General features: G+C 38.3%; 1 protein-coding gene across 4 annotated transcripts in view; it reads left to right on the top strand.

Annotated features, from left to right (window-relative positions):
• Window positions 1-15,485, top strand: part of DENND1B (DENN domain containing 1B) — a 278,593-nt gene that overhangs the window by 114,863 nt on the left and 148,245 nt on the right. For all 4 annotated transcript variants that reach the window (XM_043922760.1, XM_043922761.1, XM_043922759.1 and 1 more), the window contains exons 4-5: window positions 2,366-2,415; window positions 4,492-4,611. In XM_043922760.1, coding sequence (XP_043778695.1) covers window positions 2,366-2,415; window positions 4,492-4,611 — 170 coding nt within the window. The remainder of the gene's footprint in view (window positions 1-2,365; window positions 2,416-4,491; window positions 4,612-15,485) is intronic.

The raw sequence follows: 15,485 nt of genomic DNA, 5'->3' as shown, positions 1-15,485 counted from the left end.
CTTCTAAATCAATATAAAAGTACAGTTTTCACTTCACATCGTCGTTAAAAGGATTCAAAGTGCTGTTTGCATGTATTTCGCTCCCCCTTCCCGCTCCCCCCGCCCCCTCTTTTCCCTTCCACCCTCGGTCTGAACGGCACCTGTAATTAAGGAGGAGAGCCGAGCCCCGGGAGCTAGGTGGGACCGGCGGCCATTGATCTGTGTGAGCCCGGCTCACGCTGTCAGGGGAGGAGCAGTCAACTGCTGAGCTGCTTTGTCACTGACATAAGCTGAGAGGGGATTTTTTTGTCTATACTGTTTATACACTAGTCTATAGACCTGCTGGCTGGTTGAATTTTAAAGAGTGCGGAGGTTTAAAGACTTGTCCCCTGAGGGTTGCTCCTGCCAGTTGGGGAGCGAGCCGAGGCTGCTTTGCAGAAGCGCGCGTGTGTGTGTGTGTGTGTGTGTGTGTGTGTGTGTGTGGCTTGTGGTGGGGGCAGGGGGAGGGTGTGAACTATTGAGCGGCTAACTGGGAAACATTCTTCTTCATTGGAGTCTTAAAATCGATGTGCAATATATTATTGATTCGGGTATATTTGGAAGGCGACAATGGATTTCGAATATATATCTTTATTGTTACAGAAATAATATGAACACTTCGTGGCAGCGGTCGCGGTTGGGGGGGGAGGTGTTATAAATACGAGAAGGCTTCACTTTTTGCAGCACAAGATAAAGTCCATCAATGCTCAGATGAAGTGTCCTCTTTTGTACTGACCTGCTTGCAGTTTAAGTAATTTGAATTATTTCGAGTTTAGCAGCTCTTTCAATTCCATTTAATAAAACATTGTCAGTAGTGAAACAGTTTTTTTCCTAAATATGGTGTTTGTGTTCATACTTTCAAAATGTACATGTTCATAACGCTCTTGAATCTTCTTAGGTTTTGGCGTTGGAATAATTGCAATGTTTTTTTTTTTAACATTGCCACTTATTTTTAATTGAAGAATAATTGCTTTACAGGACTGTGTTGGGTTCTGCCATACATCAACATGAATCAGCCTTAGGTATACATATGTCTCCTCTGTCTTGAGCCTCCCTCCCGCCTCCCACCACTCTAGGTTGTCACAGAGCTGGGGTTCAGCTCCCTGCATCATACAGCAAATGGACTATTACAGTGATTTATTTCTAACTGATACTTGATATCAGCCTGCATATTAAAAGGATGTGAGAAATTCTGCTTTAAAGCACTCAGTACTGTGTTTTTGCCTATATAGAGTTTAATATTCATATATTGATGATTTCTCTGAGTGCAAATTTTATTGGTAAAGAGGTGATAGGCAAGGTAATTTTTTTTGGAGAAGTGACTACTGTATTAAGATATTGGCTCTTTTTTCTTTTTAATATGAAACATCGTCATAAATCTCTGCTTTGTCTTGTAAGATCACCTGGCTTTAAACTTGTGTGGTAGGATCGTCAGTTCTGAAGTTTTAACTTTATGATAGGAGTTAACTCTAAGTTGTGTTTTCCTATATAACAATACAGATCTTTTTCTATCTTTTACCAAATATGTGACAATTATGTGCATTTTGTTATACTTGTATATGATTTCTAAAAGGTTTTAAAATTATTTTACAGTAACTATAAAATCACTTCAGATTTCAAAGTCAGTAAGATTATTTTCTATGCTTAGAATATATGCTTAAAACATTGTTTTTCATACTAGGAAATTCTTAAAGTACACGAAATAGAAGCTATGTTGTTTTACCCTTAACGGCTTGTTTTTGCATGCACATTTCTTTAAGAGTGTGAGATTTTAGTGTTACTGCTGTTGAATATACCAAGAGTTCAACATATAAGTGTGTTTCTCTAGCTTTAGAAAATCCTTTTTTCCCCTGAACGATTTTACTATGGCGCACGTCGAGTTGTTACACCTCTCAGTAATTCATTCTGCTGCCAACCTCATTCCCTTTTCTCTGCCTGCATTTTAATTGAAACAACATTTATGTTTTGAGCCAGGATCTGTCAGAAGTCCCCGTGGCTAGCCTGTGGTACCAGTAGCAGCAGACGCAGCTTACCCATATGGTGCGCTGCTTCTCGTAAAATCCATATGGCCTTGTTGAAGGGAGTCCCAGCGGGGACGTGAGGGGTGTTAATACCCTCAGGCCAGGCCGCTCCCTCCCGGGGCTTCCCAGGCATTGTCAGCGCAATCTGCCGAAGCACACACTTAATTCCTTTTTAATAATCAATTATTTTAATCTAGGAACCTCTGCTATTTTTCTTTAAAAACAAAACAAAACAAAACTTTTTTTCCCTAAAAATATCTCAAAAGAAGTTTTAACTGCATCTTTAAAAACATTCTAAAGCCTTTTTTTTTAATTTGCATTCACAGGAAGTACTACAGACTGTGCCAAAGTTCTGCTTCCCCTTTGACGTTGAAAGGTACAGTATAAGTCATCGTTTAAAACAACCGGAGCCCACCTCAGTGAGCACTGTAGAGTTATTACTTGTGTCTTCTCTGTGACGTGAAATGTACTTTTCCTCATTGCCTCTAACAAAAAAGACAGCAGGTTCAAAATTAAATAATATTTGAAACGGAGAAGGCTTCTAAACCACTGCGTCTTCTGTTGTTCTCCACTGTGGCCAGTTGGGATTAGCCTCAAGGTTCCATCTCTTCCTTTTGTTCTTCAGGTACATATTGTAAGCACTCGGAGGAAAAAGAACGTTCGTACCTCCTTTATCAGAGCCTTAGAATTGTGTCTTTTAAAATTAGATGTATACGTCCTGGTTTCTATGTCACTTCACCCTGATTGAAAAGACCATCTGTGTGATATTGTAGAACTCAGGGCTGGTTGTCTCCCACAAATAGCTTTATAGAAATAGTGCAGTATTACCAAAGGCTGCACAGACACCCTCTTACCTAGCAGTTTTGAAAATCTCATTATGTTTGTATTTTACTGAACAAATGCTGAATGAATAGCGTATTACCTGGGTTGTGGCAGGAATGTTGCAGCATATATAGCTCTTGAAGCATAAAACAGATCATTTATTGTTTTTCATGTGATTTTTCACACCCTAATATCAGTTTCTTTTTTTTTTTTTAAAAAGAATATGCTGTAAGGCAGCTTCTAAAAGAGAATCTATTTTAGGAAAATATTTTGCTAAAAGTCAAGATGGGTAAAAATCTAAAATTGTACAGCATTAAAGATAAAGCCTTTCAAATGATGGACTAACTGATGCTAATAAGCATAGCTCTTTCCTGGAGAATCAGTTGTGTCCACAAACGTTGCAGTTTCCAGGTTAATAGCAAGGATGAGATACAGAAAGCAAAGCTATGGCAGTAAATTGTAAGCCCTGGGCACTGGGGGGCGCCTTAGACACCAGAGGCTGTTTCTGAAGTTTGTTAAAAAAAACAAAATAACCCACCTTGCACATAAAAGTGTGTTTGTTAAATGTTCAGCATTTGAAATGCAATATTTCTTGACATTTGAAAATGATTTGCAGTCTTGGAACAGTAGGAGTAAGTAACTTTTTTCATTGTACATAATTCGCTCACCACTTCCAAGCCAAAATTTAGGCATCCTGGAAATTTTATTTTGCATCAAGGAAGCAGATGTTCAGTTGTTGCTGTCTAATGGCAAGGTTATGGCCAGTGATGGGAAGTGTATTTGTGTATTTTAAATAATAAAGATTCAGTGTAGGGACTTTGACCTCACCTTCCATGGTAGCGTGACACATACGACGACCGTCTGACCCTTGGGTCAACATTAACTAAAAATTCTTTGTAGTAAGCTTTTTTAAAATGGGCATTGTATTATTACTTTGTACTTGGAAATTTATTACCAGGATATAGGTAGCTCTAGAAGAGAATGCTATAAAGAAATGCCAATAGTAATTTGTACGGGGCTTTATTGAGTGAGAAGGTCAACAGAAGAAGCAATTCAAGAGAGTTGGCCGGGCTGCCAGTGGACAGGCCACAGCACACTCTGCTGTGTGGGCAGCCCTGGGGCTCCCTGGACGGGAGGCTGGAGCTTCTCACCCCGGCGTGCCATGGCTAGTGGTGCTGGCATTTACCAGATAGTGGTAACGAGTCCGCCTGCAGTGCAGGAGACCTGGGCTTGATCCCTGGGTCAGGGAGATTCCCCGGAGGAGGAAACGGCAGCCCACTCCAGCGTTCTTGCCTGGAGAATCCCATGGACAGAGGAGCCTCGTGGGCTACAGTCTGTGGGGTGACAGAGTCAGACACAGCTAGCACGTGAAAACTTACAGTTAAGATACCTCATGCTTCTCCAGCCAGGTATTAGCACATGCGGAGGAGCTCAGCTCCTAATGTGCTGATTCATGATTTCATTTACACATTTCACACTCATTTTCGTTTTAAAACATCACTCCAGCTCTGAGAACCAGCTGACTGGAAATGTGAAAACAATGGCTCGTGTCCGCCTGGCCTGACTCTTGCTTTTCTTTAAGACGATTCTCACACGAGGCTTGAAGTGTTGTGCTGTTGCTGCATTTCAGGGCGTCTCGGAATCAGGTTGGACAGCACTTTGCCTTTGTGCTGACGGACATTGAGAGCAAACAGAGGTTTGGGTTCTGCCGACTCACCGCAGGAGGCAAGATCTGCTTGTGCATCCTGAGGTGAGTGTTTGTCGTGAAAAATGCACTTGGGGACACGGTGGATTAACTGCGTCTCTCTGTTCCACTTTGCTGTATGCTTGGAATGCTTAAAAATGTGCTTGTATATATTTTTTGTTTTCTCTAAATCCAGCAAAGCTGAAAAATAATTTTGTTTACTCTCTGTATACAGCATCAGTTAGGTTTAAAGATTTACCAGTGACAGTAGAATTGGCTCCTTTTAAAGAAATTATTGAAGTATAGTTGACTTACAGTGTTGTGTTAGCATTGGCTCTTGTAAAGAATACTTTTTTATGGGTTCATTCTTAAAATAGCAGGTCAAATAATACATGTTTTACATATTGAATAGCATGCGAAAAGTCTGGTTAAATTAGCACTTGCTTTTTTCTATTATTGACCCATGACTTGGATTCTCGAAGGTGAATTGGTGGTTTAAGACAGAGATCGCAGACTGGTGCTTCTGGGCAGAAGTGTTCAGAGGTGCTTTATTTGGCCACGTGGTGTTTTTAAAATTTTAGAAGATGTTTCTAACCTTGTAAATTTTAGTGAAATTTTGCATCAAGTTCGCGTGTCTCGTCCTCTCGCTGGTGCTGGTGCTGCTGAGCCAGCCGCCCTGAGCGGGCACGGAGCCGCGGTGTCTCCTGGGTCCTGAGTCTGTTTCACTGGCCCTGCTTCTCCTGCCCCCATCACCTCCCTCGTCGCCCGGTGCCCAGGAGGCTGCTGAGAGCGGGTCTCTGTGACTGGAGTCTGAGCTGCTGGCGCTGAGGAGGGCAGGTCCTGAAGGTTAGCTTCCCTGATGACTCCGAAATGTAGGTGTGTCATAGCCTGTGATTATAATACACGTGTTGGTCAAGCTAGTCTCTACAGAAATGCCCATAGGAAAAGAAATAAGGTTCAACTGAATAATTATCGCAGAAGAATGTTGGTATGATACTGATGTCTACTCTGTTCTCTTGCTGTTTAGCTCCATTCCTGTCATTCTTTGAGGGTTAAGTTATAAATTTACTCAGAATGTTTGTTTGAGTTGGAGAGTTTTTCCCAATCTTTATTCAGAACCAAATACTTGACTGCTTTATGAGTAACTGGAGAAGGAAATGGCAACCCACTCCAGTACTCTTGCCTAGAAAATTCAATGGATGGAGGAGCCTGGTGGGCTACAGTCCATGGGGTCGCAAAGAGACAGACATGACTGAGCAACTTCACTTCACTTTATGAGTAATAGAGCATGGATTCTCCCGTTCCTGTCTTTAGGCTCAGCTCTTTAATCTGGAGCAAGTGTGTTGAAACGATGTTTTATCCAGAGACGTGTTATGCTTCAGCTGTAGGCTGATTCTTCTAATTTGAAACCATTGTTTTGGGGCAGCGGGTTTGGGAGTGACCGTGTGGGAAGTGGGTGGGGACATCTCCTTTACCTTTTTGTTTCATGCTGAAAGTTCCAAAGCCACACTTGGACGGGGTCTGTCACCTTGCGCCTGTCACCCTCTGCCCAAAACAAGTTTGCCCTAACAAAGACTGAGGCTGTACAAGCTTTCTGATTTTTCTCTATGAATTTTTAAATCTTTTCATTAAAAAATCAAGTTTGCAGATAGGTTTCAGGAATAGTACTGTGAGCAATTGTCTCACGTGCCCAGGATTCACAGTTGTTAACCTGCTTCTGTCCCTGCCCGCCTTGCTCTCAGTGCGCGCGCACACACACACACACACACACGTTCTCCATGTGTCTGTTACACGGTTACGCTGACCCATTTGAGAGTAAGTTGTCAATGTCATTCCTCTGTAGTATTTGAATCTGTTCTGCAACTCACTGCTGCCAAAATCAGTTCCTGACATAATTGAAGAGTTTATATATCTTTCTATTGGCTAGCAGCTGATAAACTGTGGTGTTTATTCACAGCTGGTAAAAGGAATGAATATATATAGAAGCCTTTATAAACTGAAAAAACTTACATTGCTTTTCTTAAAAGTTGAGATTTAGCACAAAGATGATATCCTTTCCAATTATAGTTTTTAAAATCAGCTACTTATTTCTTTACCTGAAGTATATTATGACTTTCAGATATGAAAAATTTTAGTACCTTGTTCTTGAAGCTGTCTTTTGTGCAGAGTATTGCATTTATATTGAAACATATGACATTTTTAGGTATTCTGTTGTGAAATAATAATGAATTGATTATTTATAGGTCATTTTCAGTATCAGTGATTTAAGATCCTTTAATAGAAATTAATAATTTCTCCTGTTGTCTTTATGATATCCTGTTAAACACTTTAAATTGTTTACTTTTGTGATCAACTATATCTTCATAAAAATTATTCATTTATTTTACCATCTAATGTCTTAGTTCATGTTTTAATGATCTAAATTTTAAAAGAAAACTTGTATCTCTTGAGTTTTTGTTGATATCTAATAGTTTAAAATATTTTAGGTCCTTTAGAGTAGTCATAATGAAAATGGAATACACTTAAGCATGTTTAAGATGTTTAATACAAAGTAAAATTAAGTACAATTTGGTAGTAAATTTTCTTTAAGATAGCAAAAAATAACTGTTGGATTTCTTGAATAGCAAAGTTAGAGATGGCCATGATAGTCCTAATAATAGCAAATTAACAGCAACATCACTTAGTGTTTGTTTACTATAAATCAAACATTTTGCTAAGTGATTTATATACATTATTAATAAAAATGACTCTATCCTTAGAGTTCTGATCTAGAAAGTTTGTACATAATGCTTTAAAGTTACTTTGCATTCTGAATGATGATATTATAAGATTTGAAAGTAATTTAAATTTATGTTATAATTCTAAACTAGAAAACTGTACACCTTGCTATCAAAACCATGGTTTCTTTTTCTACTGGATTTATGCTATTATAAAATTTGGAAGTGAGTGTATTTAATTTCTATATGTTTCATTCACCTTTTAGAAAAAAATATTAGAATTCAGGTTAATTTAATATAAAAATTAACAAAATTTTGAATTTTGTGTGCTTTAGCCTTTTCTATGGCATATTTGTCCTGCTTTAACAAAATTTCAAAAATACCCTGAAATAGTACTAATTTAAATCATGCCACTGTTTGTATTTAGCATTGCTTTAGTATGATAGTAGAAATGCAAGAAATAATATTTACTCTAGTTTAATTAACATAATTTTACAACTATAAAGTTGTCGCCATGGGTTCAAAATGAAGTACCCTCATAAGGAAGACAGACTAGGGTTTGGTGCCTTTGTAGTCCCCCCCGCCCCTGACTCATTCCAAACTGGAGGCTTTCACACTCTTCCTTGAGGCAAGTCCCTTAGAAGCAGAATGTTTCAATTTTACACATTTTGTGTCAATTTTCCAGACAGAAAAACAGCCTCTAGACATGAGACGTTTTTCTACGGAAAGGCAGTTTCCTTAGTTTTATTTGATTACTCTGAGTTAGGTTCCTGCTGATCACCGAGACTGTTAGTAGTTACCTGACTGCTTGACAAAAAACATTTCCTTTCCTTTATTTAACCTTTGACTTTTGGATGTAAAAGTTTTATCAGCTCAATAGGATAGTGGGAGCCAAGTGTGGGGGAAGTCTCCTTGCTGTTCAGCGGACTTGTGGTTTTCCTGAGACATCTGTCCCTGGCCTTATGTCTTCATGAAAAGGAAATAATCTCATAACTAACCTTTGAAGAACCTCCTGTTTTCTGTTTTAAAATGATTTGGTCTTAATATCTCTTGTTTTACATTTATGTATATTTACAAGACTATGAGAGTCACAGGAATCTTTTGCTAAAGAATGACATTTTCAGTTTTTTAAAACTCAAGTAAAACATTTTATCTAGTCATTATATGTTGAATACATTTTTAACAACTTTCTGGGATGTTTGTGTTTGGTGGTAAGAAATTTTGAACGTCTTTGGGACTGTAAAATTTAGTGAAAACTATTTTGACTTAATGATAATTAGGAGTTTATACATTAGTTAAAAATTAATTGCTTTGAACATATTTGAAAATTATCTAAGAAACCACAAAAATAGAAACATGGGAATAACCTTTCTTATCTGAGCAAGGCTAGCTTATATAATTTATAGTGTTTATTACACACACATATATCTGTGTGTGTGTGCATTTTTTGAGCACACTTTTGTTTTTAAAGTGTGCAGTGGAACCTTGTTAAAATATTTGACTTATTGACTACTTGGTGTGCCCTGGACCACTTCGTTGTCACATGTAAAGTGAGCACGACTTCATGTTGTCCAGTTGTCTGTATCAGGGGTGGTGAATTCAGTTACCTGTTGGGACAGCTCGGGGACTAAAATGAGATAAGCAGGTTAGGCTGACAGTAGGAAATTGGGGTGATCTAAAGAAATGGCACATACCGCATCCAAAGACAAAAACTGTTACTCAACTCTAGATTTTTGATGAAAAATGGAAAAAAAAAATGTGTGACCAGCACTGCGGGTTCTTTTGATTTGTAGGAGAGGAAATGTAGGTTTTTAAGTGAATTGCCTGTTTTAGAAGTTGGCTGCTTATTCAGTTCAACAGCCACGGTGTGTTGCCCAAACAACAGTATGACTGTGGGCTAGATACGTCTGCTTGTAGCCAGTCTGCAGCCTCCGCTGTAGATGCTACTGTTTACTTGCAACAGAAAATGTCCCTGCTTCCCTGACATCCTAGGAGCATGACTGACTTGCGGAGTAGTCTACTTTGACACAAGTGATGTTTTCATGGAAAAAAAAAAAAAAGAATGATATGTACTCTTGAAAGGGGCTAGTTATCACTAAGAACCATCGCGTGTTCACAGAGAGCACAGTGTGTATAACTAAACTCAGTTCTTTATGGTGATGCCGCTTACTGCTGTATCAGGCAGTGCTGTTGTAGAAAGAGTCCCATTATCTCTCAGGAACAAATTATGTACAGAGAAGAATGTTGGCTAGACAATAGCTACGAGCTGCCAGTCTTCTTCTTGATGGAAATATACTGAAATGTTGCTAGATTTGTGTTGTCTGAAGAGAGATCTTGTGCCATGTTGCAGGCCATATCTTTTCAGAAATTTTTATCTGTAGTGATGAATGTAACAAGCAGTACTGAAATCTCCAGTTGGAAGGAATTGCTGATGTGTTAAGTGAAAGGATCAAATCGAAATGTTTATCTGCTGGGAAATTTGTGCATATGAATAAAATATAAGAGGCAGAAAGAAAGATACTGCTCTGGACATTAGTTAAACAAATAAATTTTATAAGAGACTTGACTTCAGAGCCTTGAGCATCTGTTGCTCAGTGGGAATGCTGACCTCAGGCTCACTGTTCAGTAGCTCTATGGCCCTCAACTCAGTGGTCTTACCTTAGTTTAGGCAGATACGCATCACGGCATTATTATAAGAATTATATGAGAGAATGCATGTCAAGTACCTAGTGTTTTTGTTTTTTTTTTACTTTCTTTTTTTTTTTCATTTATTTTTATTAGTTAGAGGCTAATTACTTCACAACATTGTAGTGGGTTCTGTCATACATTGACATGAATCAGCCATGGAGTTACATGTATTCCCCATCCCGATCCCCCCTCCCACCTCCCTCTCCACCCGATTCCTCTGGGTCTTCCCAGTGCACCAGGCCCGAGCACTTGTCTCATGCATCCCACCTGGGCTGGTGATCTGTTTCACTATAGATAATATGCATGCTGTTCTCAAAACATCCCACCCTCACCTTCTCCCACAGAGTCCAAAAGTCTGTTCTGTACATCTGTGTCTCTTTTTCTGTTTTGCATATAGGGTTATCATTACCATCTTACTAAATTCCATATATATGTGTTAGTATGCTGTAATGATCTTTATCTTTCTGGCTTACTTCACTCTGTATAATGGGCTCCACTTTCATCCATCTCATTAGGACTGATTCAAATGAATTCTTTTTAACGGCTGAGTAACATTCCATGGTGTATATGTACTACAGCTTCCTTATCCATTTGTCTGCTGATGGGCATCTAGGTTGCTTCCATGTCCTGGCTATTATAAACAGTGCTGCGATGAACATTGGGGTGCACGTGTCTCTTTCAGATCTGGTTTCCTTGGTGCGTATGCCCAGAAGTGGGAGTGCTGGGTCATATGGCAGTTCTATTTCCATTTTTTAAAGAAATCTCCACACTGTTTTCCATAGCGGCTGTACTAGTTTGCATTCCCACCAACAGTGTAAGAGGGTTCCCTTTTCTCCACACCCTCTCCAGCATTTATTGCTTGTAGACTTTTGGATAGCAGCCATCCTGACTGGCGTGTAATGGTACCTCATTGTGGTTTTGATTTGCATTTCTCTGATAATGAGTGATGTTGAGCATCTTGTCATGTGTTTGTTAGCCGTCTGTATGTCTTCTTTGGAGAAATGTCTGTTTAGTTCTTTGGCCCATTTTTTGATTGGGTCATTTATTTTTCTGGAATTGAGCTGCAGGAGTTGCTTGTATATTTTTGAGATTAATCCTCTGTCTGTTTCTTCATTTGCTATTATTTTCTCCCATTCTGAGGGCTGTCTTTTCACCTTGCTTATAGTGTCCTTTGTTGTGCAAAAGCTTTTAAGTTTCATTAGGTCCCATTTGTTTATTTTTGCTTTTATTTCCAATATTCTGGGAGGTGGGTCATAGAGGATCCTGCTGTGATTCATGTCAGAGAGTGTTTTGCCTATGTTCTCCTCTAGGAGTTTTATAGTTTCTGGTCTTACATTTAGATCTTTAATCCATTTTGAGTTTATTTTTGTGTATGGTGTTAGAAAGTGTTCTAGTTTCATTCTTTTACAAGTGGTTGACCAGTTTTCCCAGCACCACTTGTTAAAGAGGTTGTCTTTTTTCCATTGTATATCCTTGCCTCCTTTGTCAAAGATAAGGTGTCCATAGGTTCGTGGATTTATCTCTGGGCTTTCTATTCTGTTCCATTGATCTATATTTCTGTCTTTGTGCCAGTACCATACTGTCTTGATGACTGTGGCTTTGTAGTAGAGTCTGAAGTCAGGCACGTTGATTCCTCCAGTTCCATTCTTCTTTCTCAAGATTACTTTGGCTATTCGAGGTTTTTTTTGTATTTCCATACAAATTGTGAGATTATTTGTTCTAGTTCTGTGAAAAATACCATTGGTAGCTTGATAGGGACTGCATTGAATCTATAGATTGCTTTGGATAGTATAGCCATTTTCACAATATTGATTCTTCCAATCCATGAACACGGTATGTTTCTCCATCTGTTTGTGTCCTCTTTGATTTCTTTCATCAGTGTTTTATAGTTTTCTATGTATAGGTCTTTTGTTTCTTTAGGTAGATATACTCCTAAGTATTTTATTCTTTTTGTTGCAATGGTGAATGGTATTGTTTCCTTAATTTCTCTTTCTGTTTTCTCATTGTTAGTGTATAGGAATGCAAGGGATTTCTGTGTGTTAATGTTATATCCTGCAATTTTACTATATTCATTGATTAGCTCTAGTAATTTTCTGGTAGAGTCTTTAGGGTTTTCTATGTAGAGGATCATGTCATCTGCAAACAGCGAGAGTTTCACTTCTTCTCTTCCTATCTGGATTCCTTTTACTTCTTTGTCTGCTCTGATTGCTGTGGCCAAAACTTCCAAAACTATGTTGAATAGTAGTGGTGAGAGTGGGCACCCTTGTCTTGTTCCTGATTTCAGGGGAAATGCTTTCAATTTTTCACCATTGAGGGTAATGCTTGCTGTGGGTTTGTCATATATAGCTTTTATTATGTTGAGGTATGTTCCTTCTATTCCTGCTTTCTGGAAAGTTTTAATCATAAAGGAATGTTGAATTTTGTCAAAGGCTTTCTCTGCATCTATTGAGATAATCATATGGTTTTTATCTTTCAATTTGTTAATATGGTGTATTACATTGATTGATTTGCGGATATTAAAGAATCCTTGCATTCCTGGGATAAAGCCCACTTGGTCATGGTGTATGATTTTTTTAATATGTTGTTGGATTCTGTTTGCTAGAATTTTGTTAAGGATTTTTGCATCTATGTTCATCAGTGATATTGGCCTGTAGTTTTCTTTTTTTGTGGCATCTTTATCTGGTTTTGAAGTTAGGGTGATGGTGGCCTCATAGAATGAGTTTGGAAGTTTACCTTCTTCTGCAATTTCTGGAAGAGTTTTGAGTAAGATAGGTGTTAGCTCTTCTCTAAATTTTTGGAAGAATTCAGCTGTGAAGCCATCTGGTCCTGGGCTTTTGTTTGCTGGAACATTTCTGATTACAGTTTCGATTTCCTTGTTTGTGATGGGTCTGTTAAGATCTTCTATTTCTTCCTGGTTCAGTTTTGGAAAGTTATACTTTTCTAAGAATTTGTCCATTTCTTCCAAGTTGTCCATTTTATTGGCATAGAGCTGCTGGTAGTAGTCTCTTATGATCCTTTGTATTTCAGTGTTGTCTGTTGTGATCTCTCCATTTTCATTTCTAATTTTGTTAATTTGGTTCTTCTCTCTTTGTTTCTTAATGAGTCTTGCTAATGGTTTGTCAATTTTGTTTATTTTTTCAAAAAACCAACTTTTAGCTTTGTTGATTTTTGCTATGGTCTCTTTAGTTTCTTTTGCATTTATTTCTGCCCTAATTTTTAAGATTTCTTTCCTTCTACTAACCCTGGGGTTCTTCATTTCTTCCTTCTCTAATTGCTTTAGGTGTAGAGTTAGGTTATTAATTTGACTTTTTTCTTGTTTCTTGAGATAAGCCTGTAATGCTATGAACCTTCCCCTTAGCACTGCTTTTACAGTGTCCCATAGGTTTTGGGTTGTTGTGTTTTCATTTTCACTCATTTCTATGCATATTTTGATTTCTTTTTTGATTTCTTCTATGATTTGTTGGTTGTTCAGAAGCGTGTTATTTAGCCTCCATATGTTTGAATTTTTAACAATTTTTTTCCTGTAATTGAGATCTAATCTTACTGTACTGTGGTCAGAAAAGATGACTGGAATGATTTCAATTTTTTTGAATTTTTCAAGACTAGATTTATGGCCCAGGATGTGATCTGTTCTGGAGAAGGTTCCGTGTGCACTTGAGAAAAAGGTGAAGTTGATTGTTTTGGGGTGAAATGTCCTATAGATATCAATTAGGTCTAGCTGGTCCATTGTGTCATTTAAAGTTTGTGTTTCCTTCTTAATTTTCTGTTTAGTTGATCTATCCATAGTTGTGAGTGGGGTATTAAAGTCTCCCACTATTATTGTGTTACTATTAATTTCCTCTTTCATACTCGTTAGTGTTTGCCTTACATATTGTGGTGCTCCTATGTTGGGTGCATATATATTTACAATTGTTATATCTTCTTCTTGGATTGATCCTTTGATCATTATGTAGTGTCCTTCTTTGTCTCTTTTCACATCCTTTATTTGAAAGTCTATTTTATCTGATATGAGTATTGCGACTCCTGCTTTCTTTTGGTCTCCATTTGCATGAAATATTTTTTTCCAGCCCTTCACTTTCAGTCTGTATGTGCCTCTTGTTTTGAGGTGGGTCTCTTGTAGACAGCATATATAGGGGTCTTGTTTTTGTATCCATTCAGCCAGTCTTTGTCTTTTGGTTGGGGCATTCAACCCATTTACATTTAAGGTAATTATTGATAGGTATGGTCCCGTTGCCATTTACTTTGTTCTTTTTGGTTCACGTTTATACAACCTTTCTGTGTTTCCTGTCTAGAGAAGATCCTTTAGCATTTGGTGAAGAGCTGGTTTGGTGGTGCTGAATTCTCTCAGCTTTTGCTTGTCTGTAAAGCTTTTGAATTCTCCTTCATATCTGAATGAGATCTTTGCTGGGTACAGTAATCTAGGTTGTAGGTTATTCTCTTTCATTACTTTAAGTATGTCCTGCCATTCCCTTCTGGCCTGGAGGGTTTCTATTGATAGATCAGCTGTTATCCTTATGGGAATCCCTTTGTGTGTTATTTGTTGTTTCTCCCTTGCTGCTTTTAATATTTGTTCTTTGTGTTTCATCTTCATTAATTTGATTAATATGTGTCTTGGGGTGTTTCGCCTTGGGTTTATCCTGTTGGGGACTCTCTGGGTTTCTTGGGCTTGGGTGGCTATTTCCTTCCCCATTTTAGGGAAGTTTTCAGCTATTATCTCCTCGAGTATTTTCTCATGGCCTTTCTTTTTGTCTTCTTCTTCTGGGACTCCTATGATTCGAATGTTGGGGCGTTTCACATTGTCCCAGAGGTCCCTGAGGTTGTCCTCATTTCTTTTGATTCTTTTTTCTTTTTTCCTCTCTGCTTCATTTATTTCCACCATTTCATCTTCTACCTCACTTATCCTATCTTCTCTCTCCATTATTCTACTCTTGGTTCCCTCCAGAGTGTTTATGATCTCATTTATTGCATTATTCGTTTTTAATTGACTCTTTTTTATTTATCCTAGGTCTTTATTGAACATTTCTTGTATCTTCTCAATCTTTGTCTCCAGGCTATTTATCTGTAACTCCATTTTGTTTTCAAGATTTTGGATCATTTTTATTATCATTATTCTAAATTCTTTTTCAGGTAGGTTCCCTATCTCCTCCTCTTTTGTTTGACTTGGTGGGCAGTTTTCATGTTCCTTTACCTGTTGGGTATTTCTCTGCCTTTTCATCTTGTTTAGATTGCTGTGTCTGGAGTGGGCTTTCTGTATTCTGGAGGTCTGTGGTTCCTTTTTATTGTGGAGGTTTTATCCAGTGGGTGGGGTTGGACGATTGGCTTGTCAAGGGTTCCTGGTTAGGGAAGCTTGTGTCGGTGTTCTGGTGCGTGGAACTGGATTTCTTCTCTCTGGAGTGCAATGGAGTGTCCAGTAATGAGTTTTGAGATGGGTCTATGTGTTAGGTGTGACTTTGGGCAGCCTGTATGTTGACGCTCAGGTCTATGTTCCTGTGTTGCTGGAGAATTTGCGTGGTATGTCTTGCTCTGAAACTTATT

Source organism: Cervus elaphus, chromosome 14 (genome assembly GCF_910594005.1).
Source record: "Cervus elaphus chromosome 14, mCerEla1.1, whole genome shotgun sequence".
NCBI classification, from domain to species: Eukaryota; Metazoa; Chordata; class Mammalia; order Artiodactyla; family Cervidae; genus Cervus; species Cervus elaphus.
Note: the sequence above shows the minus strand (reverse complement) of the source record. Positions and strands in the feature narration are given on the sequence as shown.